Raw genomic sequence first — 21204 nt, 5'->3', positions numbered from 1 at the left:
CCTCCTTGGTGTTCTGTGGTTTGAGTGTTTCGTGCCTGGCCCTGGACAGCCCCACCCCAGCTCCCGGGACATCAAAGGGCCATAGTTACCCCCCCGTGCCCACCCACAGCTGTGTCCACTCTCCCAGGGCTGGGGACAGGTGAGGCGGACCCCTCCGCATGGGAAGGAAGGGGAGGAGTGAGCACACATCACCTGAGCAGCAGCCAAGGCCGGTCCAGCCGTGTGGTGTGTGTCCCGCCCTCTCTCTGCCTTCCCCGCCTGGCCAGAACCCCGGGAGAAATGCGGGGTGGTCTGTGCTCTGGGCTCCCGGGACCCAGGATGGGTCAGCCTGAGAACCCCTGGGTGGACGAGGGGTGTCACAGCAAGCAGAGCCTGCAGGCCTGTGTCTGGCCCCAGAGAGCTGGGCACGGCCCTGTGAGCCACAGACCCCCCAGCACAGACAGTGAAACCCTCCTCTCTCTGCCCCCCACCTGGCACCCCTGCTAGACTGAGCACGTTCCCAAGAGCTGGTCCCACCTGTATGCTCAGCGGAAGATCAGCAAGAGGGCCGCGGGCCTGAGGCCAGGGCAGTGCTCAGAGAGGGTCAGTGATTTACACAGGCACACACAGCACAGGGGATGGGGGGGGCGGGGTCAGGACCCAGCCCAGGGCATCTGCTCCCTCTCCCCAGCGCCTCCCTCACTGCGATGTCAGATATTAGAGGGGCAGACCCCCCCATGCATCTCCCTTTATGGAGCCCCCTGGAAGGAAGGGGGGATGAGGAGAGTGGGGGGGGGGAGAATTGAGGAGTCCTCCCCCCCCCCCCAGCCACCCACCAAGTGTGTTCATGCTCCCAGCAGGATGCTCTCTGCCCGTCTCCACGCCCAGGGACACAGAGCCTGACTCCATTCGAGAATGATGCAGGACCCAGGCCTGGGCCGGGTGGGGTTAGAGGGGGGGTGGGACACTGCTCCCGGCCTTGTGAGCCCCCAGATCTCCCTCTCCACCTCCAGAGCACAGGTAGATAGGTCAGACGCCCCCAGACACCGCCACTCCCTCCACCCCCTCCCCCACGGGAACTGCAGCCAGCACGTCCCCTCTCTGTTGCCCTGGTAACCGCAACGTGATGTGACGTCAGCCGCGGAGCTGGGTCACGAACCTCCTCATCCTGACATCTGCCGGTGCTAGGCTGACAGGAGACTGGGGGGCTGCTGTGACCGTGTTTAAGGCAGAGGCCGCGGTGGGGGGTTGGGGGGAAGGAGAGAGTCTGAGCAGGCGGTCAGTGCCCCCCCGCAAGGCATGGCCCCAAGTCCTTTATCCTTTGTCTGGGTACCATCGTGGCCTGGGAGATGTGGGGTGCAGGCTCTAAGTTTGGGTCCCTTGAGAGTGGCGGGGTCCCGGTTTCCTATCCACCCCTGCAGGGGGAGGGTGCTCAGGGGTGCCCCTGTGGGGTGCAGGGTCAGTCACAATGCTAAGAGTCCTCCTGACCCCCTTTCCGGCTCTGGCCCACAGCTCGGCTCTGATGGGACTGTCCATCAGCCCATTAGACAGACGGAGAGACCAAGACCCAGAGGTATGAAGGACCCTGTCGGGGGCCAGCTACAGGGGAATGGGCCTGGAGTGAGTTGGATCAGGACCTCTTAGGGGCTCCCCGGGCACGCGTACCCCCACTCTGTCGAGCCCGGCTGGGGTTTCATGGCTCCTGGTGGCTTTGACCTTGAAGGAAGCAGCTGGAGGTGGATAGACAGAGGAAGGGAGCTGGCAGAGAAGGGACAGACCATCCCCTGCGGCGGGCAGAGAAGGGGGGACCCCTATGGCCCCCCAACCCCTGCTTCCGGCCTAGCCCGGAGCCAGGTGCTTCCCAGCTCATGCCTGCCAGATTTCCCACCTTTGTGGGCTCGCGATGCCCCCATCCGTGTACCGGGGGCCAGACCCCCTCTCCCCAATGCTCCGAAGCCAGGACCACAGCGGGCGGCAGAATGGGATTTGGGAGACCGGACCCCAACTTCCTGCTCTGTCCAGCTCTCGCCCCACATGGGGACCTGTCACTCCTACAACTGGGCTGTCAGGTCCCCAGCACCCCCCTTGCGTGAGCAAACTAGGGGGGACGCGCTCCTCACTCCTCCTCCCTCATGCCTGTCACCCCAAGTTCCACCTCCCCCCAGTCCCTAACCCTCTTGGGGGGAGGGGGGCACCCGACAGAGCAGTGAGGGGGGGACACCAGGATTCCTGTGCCCCCACTCGGGTCCCCCTCCTCCTCGCCCCCTTTTGTACATAAAGTGACTCCAGATGCGTGTGTGCGCGTGTGTGACGTGTTATGGTTTTGTTACTTTGTTTTTGTAAATCTGAGCGTTGACAATAAACACAGTGTTTACTCTGAGGTTCTGCTTGCAAGGTTGGGGGTCTACCTGGGGTGGCGGAAAGGAGGGGAAGACAGTGGGAGGCTGTCCCCCAGGCCCCCCCATCTCCTGTTCTCACACGGGTCAGGTTTTGCAGCCGCCTGCAGACACACCCCGCTTTCTGCAGGGACGGTGTGAGAGCCCAAATCCCACGTGCAAGGCGCCCCAGTTCCACGGCCTGTGCTTTGGCCTCAATCCTCGTACCCCGTCCCCACCCGCGCCCCAGATCCAGGTCCCTGCGTGATCCCGGAGTCCTAGTCGGCCTGGATGACCCTGTGAACCCCAAAGTATGGCTTCCCCTCGGTCCCGGGGGAGGAGGGAGGGAGGGGTGTGCTGGTGTGTCCCGGCCCATCTCCTCCTCAGAGGCTGCCTGAACACTTGGGGCTCCTCAGGGTCCCTCTGTCAGAGTCCCCCAAATCCCAGCTGTCCCTTCCAGCTCTGCTGCACCCCACGCCCGGCCACCCTGACCCAGAACCCAGACCCACCTGAGGTTCTACCCTCCGAGGCCCAACCGCCCGCTTCCTGCTCTGCCAGGACAGTCTCAGCTGGTGGAACCGGGTCCCCAGGCCCTGGTCAGGGAACTGAGGCCAGCAGAGTCCACCTTCCCAGGCTCCCCCAAAGCTGCGCCCACTTCACTGCACAGAGAGTAAAGCTGCCCCACGGGATCCGCACCTCAAAACAGAACCACGTTGGGACTGGAGCTCTAGCACAGCGGGGAGGGCGTTTGCCTTGCACGCTGCTGACCCGGGTTCGATTCCCAGCATCCCATATGGTCCCCTGAGTACCGCCAGGAGTAATTCCTGAGTGCAGAACCAGGAGAAACACCTGAGCATTGATGGATGTGACCCAAAAAGAAAAAAAAAGGAAAGAAAAAAAAAAAACAACAGAACCGAGTTGCAAGCCTTTATCTGATCCAACAGCCAATCCAGAAGTGTTCGAAAACTCACATGTCTTGACGTCCCCGGGAGCAGATAGTCTCTCAGGTGGGTTCGCCCGGTTCAATCCCCAACACCACATGATTCCCTCAATATCATTGGTTGTGCCTGGCACCCCCAAATCCCATCTGTATGCTCTCTTGCTTGGGTTTCTTGCCAAGCACCATCTCTCCCCTATCCCACTCAAACTTCACTGTCCAGCCCTGGTCACTCAGCCCTGGTCACTCCCACCTGCTTCCCCCAGAAGCCGCACGAGGAAGTGCACTGATGTTTGAGATGTTTATGAGTGGCTCATTTAAAATCCATGGCCGGGAGCTGGAGCAATAGCACAGCGGGGAGGGCTTTTTTCTTGCACGCGGCCGACCCGGGTTCGATTCCCAGCATCCCATAGGGTCCCCTGAGCACTGCCAGGGGTAATTCCTGAGTGCAGAACCAGGAGTAACCCCTGTGCACCGCTGGGTGTGACCCAAAAAGCAAAAAAAATTAAATAAATAAATAAATAAATGAAATAAAATAAAAATAAAATCCATGACCAGAGGTTTGTGGGGGCTTGTGCTGACCCTGTGACAAGTAGCTTCCCTCTGTGAAGGCGCTTTCTGCAGGGGCTGAAAACCAGTCCCCAGGTTTAGAGAAACAGCACAGCGGGAGGGCGTTTGCCTTGCACGTGGCCCATCCATGGAGGTTCAATCCCCATAGTCCCCTAAGCACTGCCAGGAGTGATTCCTGAGAGCAGAGCCTGGAGTAACCCCAAACATTGCCAGGTATTGCTCAAAACCTTAAAAACACAGGGGCTTGAGCAATAGCACAGAGAGGAGGGCGTTTGCCTTGCACAGCATCCCATATGGTCCCCTGAGCACCACCAGGAGTAATTCCTGAGTGCAGAGCCAGGAGTAACCTCTGTGCATTGCCGGGTGTGACCCAAAAAGCCAAAAAAAAAAGTGCAATTACCTGGGCTCAACCAACCATCTGGAACCCAGCCTGGCCCGTGGATGGAAGGGGCAACCTCACCTTTGTCTGGCATCAGCTCACAGCAAACCAGCAGGAGAGCCAGGACCCGCCCTGGGCACCAGTTGTAGGGACAGTATTAAAGGGAAATGCTGGAGTAGACGCCTCACGGCAGAAGGGAATCACGAATCACGACCATCCTGTTATTCGTCGATTGCCTCGAGCAGGCCCCAGTAACGTTTCCTTCATCCTAGCCCTGAGACTTTTAAGAAAGTGCTATATTCAAGGCTCTTTAGGAGAATGAGACCCATCATTGTTACTGGTATTTGGCATATTGGGTACGCCATGGGGAGTTTGCCAGACTCTGCCGTGTGGGCAGGCTACATTCAGTAGCCTGCCAGTTTGTCCAAAGTAGGAATGAGATAATAAGATGTCATAATAAGATGTCGCAGGGCCGCGAATGCGGCCGCGCAGTTCTGGAAGCTGGTTTTTATAGTCTCTGAGTCTTGGCTGTTGATGGGATTACACGACGCCAGGGGGCCAGTTATTGGGTGTGACCCCCGCCTACTGGAATTCAGAGGATCTGAGTGGAGGATGCTCAGCCCTGATCCGAGTAGGCTTGGAGATCTTAGCCCCGGGACCTGCTTGCCTTTGTTCCTCTGCCGGTACCTTCAGGTGTGCGGAGAGTGGTCTTAGCATGGTGGTGGCTGGTCCTGGAGGTCTTCGGCTGCCGGAGCCCTGGTCGGGGCGGGGAGGAAAGCTCAACCCGCTCCCCTCCAAGGGGCCCCGGCAGCCAGGCGCGGGGGCAGGAGACTGCACTGTTCTCTTTCGGGAGCTGGTTTTTATAGTCTCTGGAAGGACTCAAGAATGCAGGCTATCCCTTTCCTACCCGTCCCAATGAGACCCCGAGTCACCGCCCACGAATTGCCTCTCTGGCTCCTGATCAAGCTGCTTAACGGCCATGATCCAAGACTCAGGAACAAATCTCGGAACCCAGCAGGGTTTGGCAGAAATCCCTCCAGATTTAATTGTTAAAATTTCGGAATCTCAAAATCACGCGGCCACTACTGCAGCCACACGACATCATATGTTACTCATAACCAGCAATAGAAAACAAATTGTCTATAGTTGCCTCTTCAGCAGATCTGAGTGTTGGGGTAAAATCCCAAATAATAATGGTGGGTCTGGTGTCTAAATATTGAATGTAATCAAAGTAGAGAGAGAGTAATGTGGAAATCATCTGCTCCACAGGTAGGGGGAGGAGTTGGGATGGGGGTATACTGGGGTTTTGGGGGGTGGAGAATGGGCACTGGTGAAGGGACGGGTGTTTCATTGTATGACCAAGATTTAAGCCCGAAATCTTTGTAACTGCTCTCATGGTGATTCAATAAATAGAATTATAAAAAAATGAAAAAAAAGGGGCTGGAGCAATAGCACAGTGGGTAGGGCATTTGCCTTGCACGTGGCCGACCCAGGTTCGATTCCCAGCATCCCATATGGTCCCCTGAGCACCACCAGGAGTAACTCCTGAGTGCAGAGCCAGGAGGAACCCCTGTGCATCGCCCGTGTGACCCAAAAAAAGCAAAAAAAAAAAAAAAAGAATGCAGGCCGACGCACACAGAAGAGAAAGAGCCAGGACACAGCCAGAAGGTGATCGCCTGTGCATGGCAGGCCAGGACTCGGACCCGGGTACTACATATGGTCCCCCTGAGCAGAGCCTGGAGTAAGGCCTGAGCATTACTGGGTGTGACCCAAAAAATGAGAGAGAGAGAGAGAGAGAGAGAGAGAGAGAGAGTGCAAACTATGATTCCACACTCGTTTGCAGCCTGAAACTCCCCGGCTTGCCTCTGTCCATTGGGGTGTCTGTGTTGCTTTTCCGGGGCATGAAGAGCAACGTATGAGACACCCCCCCCCCCGTGTCCCCCCAAGACTGACCACACCTGCCTCCCACCATCTCAGACCAGGCGGTCAGTATCCTGGGGGAGGAGAATGAGGCTGCACAGGTGGGACAGGTGCATCACCCTTGAAGGGTGAACATGCACCAGCTGGGACCCCAGAGTTGGCCCCAGGGCTGGCGTTAGTGGGCAGGGCCCTGTGGTGCATTGGTTGCTCTGCTCGCGCCCCCTGCTGGCCAGGCGGGCTCCTGCAGCCCAAGGCCAGTTCCCCCGAAAGTCACGCTCAAGGTCCCAGGTGGTGCCTTGGGAAGGGGTCACGCGCCTGCGTGAGGCTCCTCTGCAGAGATGTTCTCCACGACCACGTGCGCGCGCACACGCACACACACGCACACACACACGCACGCCTCTGCAATTGTCTATTACAGAATGTGGCCAATGGAGGTCTCCTCCTCCAGGCAGTTCTCCATCAGCGGGTGCCGTCCAATACGAGGGGCTCTGGTCTTGATCACACGGACGGTCCAGTGTGCTCCGCAGTGGGCTGGGTTTCTCCCGCGGGGTCCTCCTGGGGCCTGGGCTGGTACCTGGCCTCAGGCTCAGGGAAGTCGCTGCTCCAGCCCGTATTTCCCTTCGCCAGACCGACCCGGCTGCCTTGCACACAGCCAGCCCAAGTTCAGTCCCCACGGCTGCATACAACCTTGCACGGGCCTGAATCGTACAATGATTCATTTGAAATTGGGCTCAAGATTTTATTTTGGTTTTGTTTCGGGGTCACGCCCAGCAGCGGCTGAACATGGGGGTTTCTGCATATAAAGCAAGTTCTCGGGCCTGCGGATCGACTGCGCTGGCCAGAGCCTGGACTTTCATAACAGATCAATATGACATTTTAAATTAATTTTTAAAATGATTTATTTTAAATTGGATCACCATGAGATACAAAGTTTTCATGATGGGGTTTCAGTCATACAATGTTTCAACACCAATATGATTTTTTTTTCCTTTTTGGGTGACACCCGGCGATGCTCAGGGGTTCCTCCTGGCTCTGCACTCAGGAATTACTCCTGTCGGTGCTCAGGGGACCCTATGGGATGCTGGGAATCGAACCCAGGTCAGCCACGTGCAAGGCAAACACCCTACCCGCTGTGCTATCACTCCAGTCTCACCAATATATTTCCTGAGGAAAATCACAAAAAGATTGTCAAGAGGTCAAGTGAGAGGTCAGTGGGGAGGGCGCTTACCTTACATGCTGCTGACCTGGGTTCGATTCCAAGCACCACATAATGGTCCCTTGACCCCTGCTAGGAATGATCCCCGAGCACAGAGCCAAGAGTAAGCTTTGAGTGAGCTAGAGCAAGCCACCGGGTGTTGCCTAAAACCAAGAAAAGGATTGTCAGAGAATATATAACAACATCCCCACTGAAAAATAAGAGAGGCACAGCCAGAACGATAGTACAGCAGGCAAAACGTTTGTCTTGCATGGGGGCAAGTCAGATTTGATCCCTGGCACCACATATGATCCCCAACATGCTAGCAGAGATGCAGAGCCAGGAGTAAGTCCTGGGCACCACGAGATGTGGTCCAAAACCAAAAAAAAAAAAAAAGATATAACAGACAAGCAATTAATAGGGGAAAATGGAATGACAAATAATTCAAAAGAATGCCAAAGAAGGAAGGAAAAAGTAGCACAGATGGGGTGGAAGGAATAGGAAAAACAGTAAGTTGATTTAAACCAACATTAAAAGCAAGTGGGTAATTGTCTTCAATGTTAACAAATTTATTTTCCAATTAAAATATTAAAGTTTCAGACTGGGGGCTGGGGCGATAGCACAGCGGGGAGGGCGTTTGCCTTGCACGCGCCTGACCCGGGTTCAATTTCCAGCATCCCATATGGTCCCCCGAGCACCGCCAGGGGTGACTCCTGAGTGCAGAGCCAGGAGGAACTCCTGTGCGTCGCTGGGTGTGACCCAAAAAGCAAAAAAAAAAATAAAAAATAAAAAATAAATTTTTAGACTGGGTTGCATAACATAATTATGTAGAAATATTGACAAAGGGGAGAAAATATATACAATGCAAATGCTAATTCAAAAATTCGTACCAGTATAGGCTGGTATGCCTATACTCAATTCAAATTCAGTGGGGACCAGATCAATACAGCAGCAAGGTGCTTGCCTTGCACTTGGCTGACTTGGTTCAATTCCCAACACCGCATATGGTCCCCAGAATACCGCCACGTGTGACCCCCTGAGAACAGAGCCAGGAGTAAGCCCTGAGCACCACCAGGTGTGGCCCAAAAACAAATAAACTGTAGCACTGTCCTCCTGTTGTTCATCGATTTGCTCGAGCGTCCCAGTAACGTCTCCATTGTGAGACTTGTTGTTACTGTGTTTGGCATATTGAATACGTCAGGGGTAGCTTGCCAGGCTTTGCCATGTGGGCGAGATACTCTCAGTAGCTTGCCGGGCTCTCTGAGAGGGGCAGAGGAATCGAACCTGGGTTAGCCGAGTCAGCTGCATGAAAGGCAAATGCCCTACCCTCTGTGCTATCGCTCAAAAAAAAAAAAAGATGTGTGTCAGAAGTCTGTGGCCTTATTCATTCATCTACAGTTTCGCTTTTGATGAACAAATTGACCCATGGTACCTACCGAACAAACCTTATTCTCCTTTATACATGAAAATCTCAGGGGCTGGAGCGATAGTACAGTGGGTAGAGCATTTGCCTTGCACATGGCCGATGTGGGTTCAATTCCCAGCATCCCATAGGGTCCCCAGAGCACTGCCAGGAGTAATTCCCGAGTGCAGAGCCAGGAGGAACCCCTGAGCATCGCGGGTGTGACCCAAAAAGAAAAAACAGACAAACAAACAAAAACCCCAAAACATGAAAATCTCACCCCCATAACTTACAGGACCTAGAACCAGGCTCCTGATGGCCACGTCCTGATGTCCAGGCCCATGAACATGTGGGAGGGGATAAGGAAGTGGAGGGATTTGGTGTGCTGAGACGCCTGATTAGCCTGGATTATGTCGGACCCGAGGTGACCGGGGTTGTGTTGTGCAGAGTCCGGGGCCCGCTGCAGCACCCTGGGCTGGCTCTGAAGGTCAAAGGGAGCCTGAGCCAGCAAACACCGGAAGCCTCCAGGAGCTGGAAAGGCGGGGGCAGCAGTCGCCCCAGAGCCCCGAGAATGTCAGGTTTGGCTCAGCGAGACCCATTTCAGACTTCTGAGTCTGGACCTGCGCCAAATGTACTCAGGGGATAAACCAACCCCTGCAGGGTGTCCACTTGCTAACCACTCCCGAGGGTCCACTGACCACCATTTCCACAGCAGAGAGCACGCAGACGTCAGCTGACAGGAGTGAGGGGGTGAAGAAGGGGCCAGGAGCCTGCCGTGTGGCCAGGAGCCACATGCACACACATACACACACCACACATGCACACACATGCATGCACACAAGCACATGCACACAAACACACATGCACACACGCATGCATCACTGTGCATACACACATGCACATGTGCATACACACATGCACACACACATACACACATGCACATGCACGCACACAAACACATACACACAAACACACATGCACACACTCATGCACCCATGCATGCATGCACACATATGCACACACATGAACACATGTCCATACACATGCATCCACATGCACATGCATGCACACAAACACATGCACACACATGCACACACCACACATGCACGCACATGCACGTGCATGCACACACATGCATACACATGCACATGCACGCACACAAGCACATGCACACAAACACACATGCACACACGCATGCATCACTGTGCGTACACACATGCACGTGTGCATACACACATGCACATACATGCACACATATACTCGCACACACACGTGCATACACATGCACACACACACATGCACACACACATCCATGAAACAGTTCCTCCACGCCGCCTGGCGGCCCTGGCCGGAACCCCCATGGGCACCGGCTGGGCCCCACGTGCCAGCTTCACGCAGCCCCAAGAGGGAAGGGCCGAGAATGTGGGCTAGAGGACAGCGGGCAAGGCAGGAGGTGGGGGGCGTCTGGGTGAGGGTGAGTGGGTGAGGGAGGGTCCAGGCGCCAGGGAAGGGCGGCCAGGCCAGGGAGGCCCCCAGGGCTGTGGAGGGAGGAGGGGGCGGCTGAGAGAGGCGCCTCGGGGGAAGCGGGGTGTGGGCAATGACCGTGAGATGGGCAAGATGGCCACCGGGAGCCCTGCGGGGAGCCGCATGCAGACAGACCAGCAGACGGCTGGGCAGATGGTGGCCGGGTCACCAGGACATGTGACCGTGACCAGGACGTCACAGGCTGTAGGGGCTGGAGGTGGTGGGGGCACAAGAGGTATGAGGCCCGAGACTACGGGGCTCTGACGGGGGTGACCAGTGGGTGGCCGTGTGTTTTGCTGCGACAGGAAACGTGGCACTGCAGATTAGAGACTGATGACCAATTCACAGCAGACATACTGACAGGGAAGGACATGCGGACATTCCAGCAGAGGGGCCAGGAGAGGGAGTGTAGCTCAGTGGTTAGGGAAGGAGCTCAGCCTGAGGCCACATGTGGAGACTGAGATACAGGAGCCGGCAGGACAATGGAACCGGACAGTGCGTGACATGCCCCAGGAACTGTGCTGAAGGCGACAAGGCCCAGCCAGTATGAGTGGGTGACCTGAGGCCCTGGGAGAGTCTAGACTCACAGGGGCAGAGGTGTGGGTTTAGGGGGCTTTTCTGAAATATAGACCCAACCCCTCATTTCCGTAAGTGTCCAGGAAATGGGGCCCAGGAAGACTCTTCCTGGTGAGGAAGTAGCCAAAGGTCAGCAGGAACCTGAGAACAGGGTCAGAGTTATAGCACAGCCCAGAGGGCATTTGCCTTGCACGCGGCTGACCCAGGTTTGATCCCCGGCATCCCATAGGGGTCCCCTGAGCACTGTCAGGAGTGATTCCTGAGTGCAGAGCCAGGAGGAACCTCTGAGTATCGCCGGGTGTGACCCAAAAAAAGCCAAAAAAAAAAAAAAGAAAGAAACTCAAGACCATTGAAGATGGTCCAGGGCTAGAAGGGCCTGGACAGTCCAGGGAGAAGGGCCACGATGGGGCGAGAGAGGACAGAGTTGTCAGGGGATCCGGGCGCGGGTCAGGGCACTGATGCCCCAGGAGGGCCACCCTGTCCCCTGCCAAGTTCTGACCCGCCCTCGCCTCCCAGAGCTGGGGCCTGGGGGTTCTGCAGCCCTGAGAACCTGGGCAGGGTGGCGGCGGGGGTAGGGGGGCTGCCTGCGGGGGATCTGGTGAGAGAGAGGAGGGCCCACCAGATCCGGCTCGCCAGGGGGCTGGCAACTCCAGGAGAGGGAATTTCGGTGGTGCCGTGGGCGGAAAGCCAGATTGCCGTGGGTGAGGAGAGAAGGGGAGCCGAGAACGGAGGCAGCCGACGTGGACCCCATTTAGGGGACGTGTGCATGAGAGGCGGAGGTGAGAGCTTCAGGCCCCCTCAGAGGCCACCTTGCAGCTCCCACAGGAAGTCCGGGGAGACGATGAAGAAACGTGATGGGCCTTCAGATCCCAGGGGCCCAAGTGGGGCTCGCAAGGCCCTGGCAACCCTCAGATTGTCCGAGCACTCAAGGCTACCTCTGTCGCCCCATTCGAGCCTAGGCCCCTCTGGGCACTGGGCTCCCCCCGCTCCCCAGGGGTCCCCATAACCCAGTTAAAACTTAAAGTATTAAAACTCCCCCAAACGGGGTCTGGAGCGATAGCACAGTGGGGAGGGCGTTTGCCTTGCACGCCACCGACCGGGGTTCGAATTCCAGCATCCCATATGGTCCCCTGAGCACCGCCAGGAGTGATTCCTGAGTGCAGTGTCAGGAGTAACCCCTGTGCATCGCCGGGTGTGACCCAAAAAGAAAAAGAAAAAACTCTCCAAACAAGACAGGAGCTATAGTACATCAGGAAAAGCTGTACTTGCATGTGGCCGACCCGGGTTCGATTCCTGGTCTCCCATAGGGTCCCCGGAGCACCACCAGAAGTAATTCCTAAGCCCTGAGCATCACTGGCTGGAGCGATAGCACAGCGGGTAGGGCGTTTGCCTTGCACACAGCCAACGTGGCCGACCCGAGTTCGATTCCTCCGCCCCTCTCGGGGAGCCCGGCAAGCTACCGAGAGTATCTCGCCCGCACGGCAGAGCCTGGCAAGCTACCCGTGACGTATTCGATATGCCAAACACAGTAACAACAAGTCTCACAATGGAGACGTTACTGGGTCCATTCATCAAGACGTTCATCAAGAAAATTGATGAACAACGGGAGCACAGTGAGCATTGCCGGATGTGGCCTCCCAAACACCCTCTCCTCTCCACACAGTTCCTCTCCACCTTCCTGCACCCCAGGGAGTCTCCAGACCCCTCTGGGAGACAAGTTCGGGGCTGCACTGTACTCAGAGCTTCCTTTTGGCTCTGTGCTTGGGAGTCACTCTTGGTGGGCTCGGGAAGCATGCGTGATGTCGGGGATCCCTGTGGTCAGCATGCAGGGACAGCGCCTTAGCCCTGAACTGTCATCTCAGACTCCAGCCAGTTCTGCCTGTCACCACCTGGCGCTCCCCTGAGGACTGGGTTCCCCAGCCCCCTTGGCCGACAGGTCAACAGCATAGATAGGGCACCCGCCCCCACCTCCCTGGAGAGAAGCCACCTACAGTCCCAGCACTGGACAATGAGTGATTGTGCCTGCACAACTGTGCCCCCCCCCCCGTGCCTTCTCTGGACACCTTCCTGTCCTTCCTCTCCCAATCCACAGCACCAGGCCAAGGGCCCACTTCCCAGGGGGTTCTGGAAGTTTCCTTCTGGAATGCCATCTTCACTCAGAGCCACCAATTAAATACCCGAACCTGCAGTTTCCTTTCTGCTTTGCCTAGTTCTATTCATGCTTTCAGAATTCTTTTTTTTTTCTTTTTGGGTCTCACCCCACGATGCACAGGGATTACTCCTGGTTCATGCACTCAGGAATTACGCCTGGTGGTGCTCAGGGAACCCTATGGGATGTTGGGAATCGAACCCGGGTCAGCCACGTGCAAGGCAAATACCCTCCCCTCTGTGCTATTGCTCCAACCCCTCAGTATACTTTTCCTCCAAAGAAGAAAAGGCAGGCTGGGGATGGGAGGTCTTTTTGGGTCACACCCAGCGATGCACAGGGTTTACTCCTGGCTCTGCACTCAGGAATTACTCCTGGGGGTGCTCGGGGGACCATATGGGATGCTGGGAATCAAACCTGGATCGGCCGCGTGCAAGGCAAACGCCCTCCCCGCTGTGCTATCACACCAGGCCCAGGGATGGGAAGTCTTTACTTTAAATATCGAAGACATCACTTTGAAAACAGGATCTGGCCGTTTTTTGAGGCAGGTGCAGGGGAAACAGCTCAGCTCCCTTCCACTGCAGCAGGTTATAACCTCTCAGCACCTCGATCCTCGTGGGGTTACAACACGCTGTTGCTGAAAAGGATTTTTTTGAGAGGGGCCAGGAAATAGCTGAGGGGTCTGTGCTCCGGCTTTGCATGTGGGTGGCCCAGGCCTGATCCTCAGCAACACACCGGCTTTTCCCAGACCCCTGAACTGGATGCAGCCCCTGAGCACCTCCAGCGGTGCCCCCAAAAGAAAAGCCCCTCCCCAAATCAAAGGATTGCCTGAAAATGGGGTTTAGATGCGCCTCATAGGAACTAGACAAATCATCCACAGCCTTCCCAGGTGTTAAGAGAAGAGCATCTTGGTACCAAAGAGTCGCATTTGTGATTTCAAACGACGAACGGAACTCCCCAAGGCAGTGTCGCTTTCCAAAGTTTGTTTCTCTAAAAAAAACGAGAACTTCAGGGGCTCCCCGCTCTCCCACCCACCGCCGCCGCTCAGGCCCACGGAAGACGGCTCCATGCGAAGCCACGCCCCCCGCGCGCCAGGCCACGCCCCCGGCCCGTCCGCCTTTGACGTCATAGGGCCCTTCGACGCGATTGGCGTCTCCCTCCACCAATAACAAGTGCGGCCTCCGTCCACGTCCGGCCGCGGGGGGCAGGACTTCCGCGCTGGTTGCTAAGACACTCTCGCTGCGCTCCTTGACAACCCTGGCGGGGGTGCGCTAGCGGCGGCGTCGTCCGGGCCCCGGCGGGAGCAGGTGAGACCCCCGGACGCGGCGGGCGGAGCGGCGGGGCGGGCGCGGCGCCGAGCGCGGGCGGGCGGCGCGGCGGGGCGGGCGCGGCCCGGGCCCGGGCGAGGCCCCACCTCGGTCCCCGCCTGCGGGGTCCTCCCGGGTCGGGCCGGGACGCGCTGGCCGTGCAGACCCGTCGGGCCGCGACCCGCTTCGCGCTGCCCCGACCCCCGACCCGGACCCCCGGCCCTGCACCTCGCGGCCGGGCCAGGGGGGTCGCTGTCGCCTGGGCCCGGGCGATCGGCAGCTGGCCGGGACCCCCGGTTGGCCGATCCCCTCTTTGGGCCTCCGTCCAGGTGGGAGCTGGCTTGCACGACCCCCGCCCCCCGCAGGCCTCTCGGACCCCGACATTCTCTTCGCCCCCAAGTGTATGGGCTTCACCGGGAGGGCGGTGGAAGAACTTGGCAGACCCCCGATGCGAGAGCCCCCTCCCCCCAACTCCGTGCTTAACTCCCCTGGACTCCGTCCGGTCCCTGTGCAGGGGAGACAGCTCCTTCCGCCGCCCCTTGGGGAACCCTCTTTGGGGGAGACTTGGGGGACTTGGGGCCACACCTGACGGTGCTCAGAGATCAATGCCGGTGGGGTTCAGGGGACCCCAGGGGTTCCTGGCCTTGTGCCTGGGTCCACCAGTGCAAGGCAAGTGTCCTGCCGGCTGGACTGTCTCCCCTGGGGAATTCTGAGGTTCCCACAGATGCAAGCAGATGGGTCTGACGTGTTTGTACCTCTCCCTCCATCTCTGCCCAAAGTTTTATTCATCCTCTCTTTTCTCCATCTGACCCTCAAGCCCAGATCTGTCCAGGATGGTCCTGCAGCCAAGTAGAGCTCTTAGAATTCTGTGCTGGATTGGGGGGGGGGGGGTCAAACTTGGGTCCTGGTGTGCAAAACCTGCGCCCAGCATAGCACCCCAGAAGACACACCCCAGAGCGGTAGTAGAGCCTGTAGGGCATTTGCCGGACACATGGTCGACCCAGGTTCGATTTCCGCATCCCATATGGTCCCCTGAACCTGCTAGAAGGAACTCCTGAGCACAGAGCCAGGAGTAGCCCATGAGCACCGCCAGAGTGGCCCCATAACAAATGAACAGAACCCAAGACTCTTGGAGCTTTTCTGCCTGGGCTGCTCTGAAAGGTTTATTGGCCCTGTGTACCTGCCACACGTGCCCACCTTAAACGCCCCGGCTCAGGGCCAGAGCGATGGTACAGCAGGCAGGGTGTTTGCCTTGCACACGGCCGACCCAGGTTTGGTCCCCGGCATCCCATAGGGTCCCCCGAGCACCAGCAGGGGTGATTCCTGAGTGCAGAGCCAGGAGGAACCCCTGAGCATCGCCAGGTGTGACCCGAAAAGCCAAAAGATAAAAAATAAACGCCCCAGCTCAGACGCTACTCTTGTCCCCGACCCTCCAGAATTTCTTTATCATGATTTTGCTGCTCTCTGCTTTGAGGGGTGTGTGTGTTCATCTGTCTGTCTGTTCTCCATGTTGGATTGTAACAGGCAGTGTCCCTGAAGGCCGGGCTGTGTCTTGCTTATAGCCAGGTGGTGGCCTTGAAGTCATGCACCTGAGGCTGGACCCGCCCCGCCAGGTGGAGAGTCACTTCCTTTCCGTGACCCACGTACCACCCCCCCCCCCCCGAAGAAGTCAGGCTCGAGGTGCCTTTCGGGCCACCCCTCGCGTGAGAGTGTGGAGAGACGTATCGTCACAGCCGGCGTGAGGCCCGGCCTCGCTGGCCTTCCCGGGGCTTCACGTGGTGGTTCCTGGTCCTGTAGGCTTGGCTGCGAGAGAGTGTCCCTGGCGGTTCCTGGTTGGGAATGAATTTTTGGGAAAGAAATCTCTGTAGACTCCACAGACTTCTTTGACCCCTGTCTGCTCATTGGGGGTGGCAGGGGTGACTGTGTGACCCATGGACAGAGCACTGAGCGGGGCAGCTGAGAGTCTGGGATTTCACCCAGAAAGACTGTCCTGCGGCCCCTGCCCCCTCCCTCCGTACCCCCTTTTTCCCGCCCGCAGTCTTCAGTGGTTTTCCATAGACTGGTGTGGGCCCACGGGGTGAGTTGCTCTTTTTGTTTGTTTTTGCTTTTTTTGGGTCACACCCGGCCGATGCACAGGGGTTACTCCTGGCTCATGCATGCAGGAATTACTCCTGGTGGTGCTCGGGGGACCCTATAGGATGCTGGGAATTGAACCCAGGTTGGTCGCGTGCAAGGCAAAGGCCCTCCCTGCTGTGCTATTGCTCCAGCCCTGTGAGTGGCTTTTGAATGGGCGTGGAATGGGCGTGCATCAGACACCTTCGACGGGACTCCCATTCCCCCAACCCCGACATTACGCCCCCCACCCCTGAGGGGTGGTGACCCACAGTTTGACAAGCGAAACCTGCCCGGTCCTCAGCACAGTGAAAGGAAGAAGGTGGTTGTCGGTGTGTGTGGGTTTTTTTTTCTTTTTGGGTCACACCTGGCGATGCTCAGGGGTTCCTCCTGGCTCTGCACTCAGGAATTACCCCTGGCGGTGCTCAGGGGACCCTATGGGATGCTGGGAATCGAACTGGGTTGGCCGCGTGCAAGGCAAACGCCCTCCCCGCTGTGCTATCGCTCTGCCCTGACGTGTAACATGTTTTCTGCTCTCCGGGAAGGTGATGTGTTCTGGGAACCCAGGGCCACCGGCGTGCATGTGCAGTGTGTCCACCTTGCATCCCATCGGGGCGGGTGGGCACGTCCCGTTTTCTTTGCTGTGAATGTCCTGGTATCGGTCCAGGGCCTGTTCTGGTCTTTTGGGAATTCACCCTGAAAGCCAGTGGCTGGGTCGCTTGTGGCGATCCGGTTTCCTTTTTTTTTTTAACCTTTTTGGGTCACACCCAGCAATGCACAGTGGTTCCTCCTGGCTCTGCACTCAGGAATCGCTCCTGGCGGTGCTCGGGGACCCTATGGGATGCCGGGGATCGAACTCGGGTCGGCCGCGTGCAAGGCAAACGCCCTCCTTGCTGTGCTGTGGCTCCGGCCCCTGGTGACCGTCTGTCTGTGCCCACTCCTGCCTGCACTGTGCCCAGGGGATGGGCTCAGGGTGGTGACCAGGACGGCTTCCGGTGCCCCCTCTGCTGCCTGTCCCATATTCTGCCTGTGCCCTGCCCCCCTGCCTGCTGGTTCCTTCTGGCCAGTCTGGTCATTGCAGCTTGCCACACTGCCTGTGCCAGGGACCATGGTGGTTGGAGGAGGAGGAGGGCCCCCCCTTCTGAATGGATGTGTGTGACCCCTCTGCGGCCGCATGGCCCCATCAGGATTCCACCACCACCCCCGACCCTGGCACTCCCAAGTGGAATCCCCCACAGGCCCGGGGTCGGCATGAAGGGAGTGGGGGACCACCAATGCCAGGCTGGTGTGGGCTCTAGAGGGGGCCATGGCAGGGCCTTGACGGGCTGGGGGAGGGTGAGACCCCTTCCCGGGGCCTCTGCTTTACCCATGTGGAGGTCGGGGTGACCCCAGGCCACGCCACTGTTGCTGCGCTCAGCCCCCCAGGCGGGTGGCCCCCCCTCCTCCACAAGGCTACCTCACATCCGGTTCAGAGTGACGCTTGCTGGCGTCCCCAACCCGGCCGTTCCGCTCACACATGTGGAGAAACACGGGGTGCCCGACCCCCGCTGAGGACGGCCACCCCCCACATGTGGGCAATGGGGGACGCGGGGTTTGGGGGGGTTCCTGGTCACTGGGCTCTCGCTAACTGTGACTCACGCCTGCCCTGCGAGGTGGACTGTCCCCAGGTGGACACAGCGACCCTGGCACCCTGTCTCCGGGGCTCCCCGCTGCCCTGGGCACCTCACCCCGCCCCCTCGGCCCGCTGCGCTCACTCCCTCCAGGCTGTGGAGTCGGGGTGCCCTGGACGCCGCTGCTTCGCCCGCTCACCCCAGCTCTCCTGGTCTCTCCTGTCCCCCAGCTCCCCTGCTGGACACTCTGTGCCCCAGGCTGGCCGGGCCGCCCCGGGGGTGGCGTGATTGCCAGGGCCGGCGCCTCCCAAGGCCCCAGGAGGAAGGACCATGGGAGAAACGGAGGGGAAGAAGGACGATGCGGATTACAAGCGGCTGCAGACCTTCCCCCTGGTCAGGGTGAGCCAGGCTCTGGGGGGGGCAGGCGGGGCTGACAGGGGGGCTTCTCCCGGGGCTGTGGAGGCCTGCCTGCCTCCCCTCCCGCCCCCCTCCCTCCTTCTCACCTCCCCCTTTCCTTCCCTCCCCTTGTTCCGCAAGGCCCCGTGCCGTATGTGGGGTCCCTCGCTGGCCGCTGTGGTCAGTAGGGAGCAGGAAGAATGCCCCGAGCATGATCCCGGGAGACAGGGCCACGAAGGGGCCCGAGCGGGGTCACTGTGTTCGTCTGCAGAGCCCAGACACCTGAACAGCCTGAGGCCACTGGTGCCCGGTCCGGGACCACGCCTGCCCAGACAGGCCCACGCTGGCACCTGCTGAGGCATCACTGAGGAATGTGGCTCCATTTGAGCCTAGAGGGCACCGCAGGGGTTAAGCCGAGCCCAGGGGACTCGGGTCTGAGCACTGCTGGGGTAGCCAGCACCCGAGCAGTGACAGATGTGTCCCCCAACACCCCCACCAAAAATTAAAATAAAGGGACCACCACGCCCCACAGCTGGTGGGGGGAGCGGAGGTGTGGGCAGCCAGGGACCCTGCGAGCAGGGCAGAGGGGCGCCCGGGGCTGTCCCCCCCCCTCCCTGGCGGCAGGAGAGGGTGGGGGTCCCAGAGGCTGCTGGGGTGCAGCCGCCTGCATCCGTGCGTCAGCGCTGCCCCTTGCCCTGTCCGTAGCACTCGGACATGCCCGAGGAGATGCGCGTGGAGACGATGGAGCTGTGTGTCACGGCCTGCGAGAAGTACTCCAACAACAATGAGGTGCAGCCAGCACCCCTGGGGGCGGCTCAGCGTGGGGGGGATCCCTGCATGCCACAGAGCCCCCTAGGAGTGGGCTCCAGCCTGGGGGAGACCCCACAGCGCCCCCTGGGGGCGGACTCCAGCATGGGGGTCTTGCACATTACACCACAACGCCCACTAGAGGCGGCTTCAGCATGGGGGTCCCCGTAGCGCCCCTTGGGGTCAGTCTCCAGCGTGGGGGTCCCCGCAGCGCCCCCTGAGGGCGGGCTCCAGCATGGGGGGTCCCCGCCTGCTCAGCCCTGCCCAGGCTTGTGCACGTGGCCACCTCCCCATGTGTCCCCCCGGCCCTGACCGTGTTCCCCCCTCCCCCCCACTCCAGAGCGCCGCAAAGATGATCAAGGAGACGATGGACAAGAAGTTCGGCTCGTCCTGGCACGTGGTGATCGGCGAGGGCTTCGGGTTCGAGATCACGCACGAGGTGAAGAGCCTCCTGTACCTCTACTTCGGGGGGACCCTGGCCGTGTGCGTCTGGAAGTGCTCCTGACCCCGCGGGGCGCCACACCGCCCACCGCGCCTGGATTTTCGGAGTCCGGGGGCTGCGGACCCGCGTCCCCGTTTCCCGCACTGCGCCCCATGTGTGACTCGGTGGCCCTGCCCCGTCACCGTCCCCTGGGGCTCGGCCCTGCAGTGCTGACTCCCAGGGGACCCCGGGGCTGCGAGGGGGCAGGGGGAGGGGGGGAGCCGGTCTTTTCCCCACAGGCCATCTGACTCGGGGGGCACCTGCCCCCTACAGCCCAGGACCCCCGTCTGAGTGGCCCCTGCACTGCTGACAAGGGTCCAGTCCTGGCGGGTCCCAGCCATACCCTCCAGGGACACGGTGACCCCCCAGAAGCCCCTTCTCCGACCTGCCCCGGACTGGACTGGCCTCTCGTCTCCAGCCCGGGGACCCGGCAGCCTTCCCCGCCCTGGGCACGGGCGGGCACTGCCCATCAGGGACGCATCACGACTTTGTATTTCTCATCTCCGCTGGCTTTTTCTAGACCTTTTTGAGTGTGGGGAGAGGGTTTTGGTAGAGGGGCCCTATTTTACAGTGGTCTTATTTATACGAACGTCTTGGTTTTTACAATTAAAATGACAAAAATTGGCCTCGACCTGCAGCCTCTTTCTTTTTTTAAATAGAAAAGTTTATTGGAAAGTAGAGGAGAAAAGGGGTTCCCCAAGTGGGGAGGAACTTAGTAAAGGACTAAATTGCTCGACCTGCAGCCTCTTGAGGTTGGAGGAGGCAGGATCGGGGTCCGCGAGCTGGGATGGGGCCGGGGGCTGGGGGGGACCCCAGGAAAGTGGACCTCGGGGAAGTGAGTGCCGGAAAGGAGCCCCAGACAGACCTAGGGGGTCACGTCTGGGCACGGGACGCCCCTTCACTCAGGGCTTGGCTGCAAATCTAAGCCCCCCCAGCTCAGACCAAACACCCCCCTGGTCGGTCCCCGAACGGCCTTGTCCGACCATCTGAGGGTCCAGCTGCTGGCCCCAGCCCCTGGGGCCTTCCCTCCACCAGGGGGAGACGTGGGCCCCTGCCCCTGCCCCCCACTTCCGTGGGGGGGCAGGAGAGATGGTGTGCGCCCTCCACTCCAGCAGCCGAGCACTGTGCCTTGAGAATGGAGTCAGAGCCCCGACAGGGCCTCCCGACCCCCACGACGTAGGGGGTGCTGGGGGTTGGCCGTGCGCCACCCCTGTTCTATTTTCCCTTTGTTCCCTGTGTCGCCTGTATTTAAGGCAACCACCGCCCACCGCCAGCTGCTGCCTCACATCCTTAGAAAGAAGGGCGCGGGGCGGGGCGGGGGAGCCCCCAGGCAGAGCCAGAGTTGGCTCCCAGCAGCCCAAGCCCAAGGGGGAGGGCGTGCCCGAGTCCCCGCACGCCAGGGGTCAGCAGCCCTGCAGTGTCTGGCTCCCCATACGGGGTCACTTTGTGCATGGGTCTGCCTCACTCCTACCTCGGCCCCCCAAGTCC

The 21204-nt window shown here is 59.3% G+C and overlaps 1 protein-coding gene across 1 annotated transcript; it reads left to right on the top strand.

Moving 5' to 3' along the window:
- Positions 1-14205: 14205 nt before the first annotated feature.
- Positions 14206-19978, top strand: DNAL4 (dynein axonemal light chain 4). Its single transcript, XM_056137402.1, has 4 exons — positions 14206-14310; positions 18263-18431; positions 19134-19217; positions 19576-19978. The coding sequence occupies exons 2-4, from the start codon at positions 18363-18365 to the stop codon at positions 19738-19740; spliced, it is 318 nt and encodes a 105-aa protein (XP_055993377.1). The 5' UTR covers positions 14206-14310; positions 18263-18362; the 3' UTR covers positions 19741-19978.
- The last annotated feature ends 1226 nt before the right edge of the window (positions 19979-21204 follow it).

Source organism: Sorex fumeus, unplaced genomic scaffold, assembly GCF_029834395.1.
Source record: "Sorex fumeus unplaced genomic scaffold, SorFum_2.1 ptg000125l, whole genome shotgun sequence".
In the NCBI taxonomy this organism is placed as follows: domain Eukaryota; kingdom Metazoa; phylum Chordata; class Mammalia; order Eulipotyphla; family Soricidae; genus Sorex; species Sorex fumeus.
The sequence above is the reverse complement of the archived record's forward strand: the minus strand, read 5'-3'. Positions and strand labels throughout refer to the sequence as shown.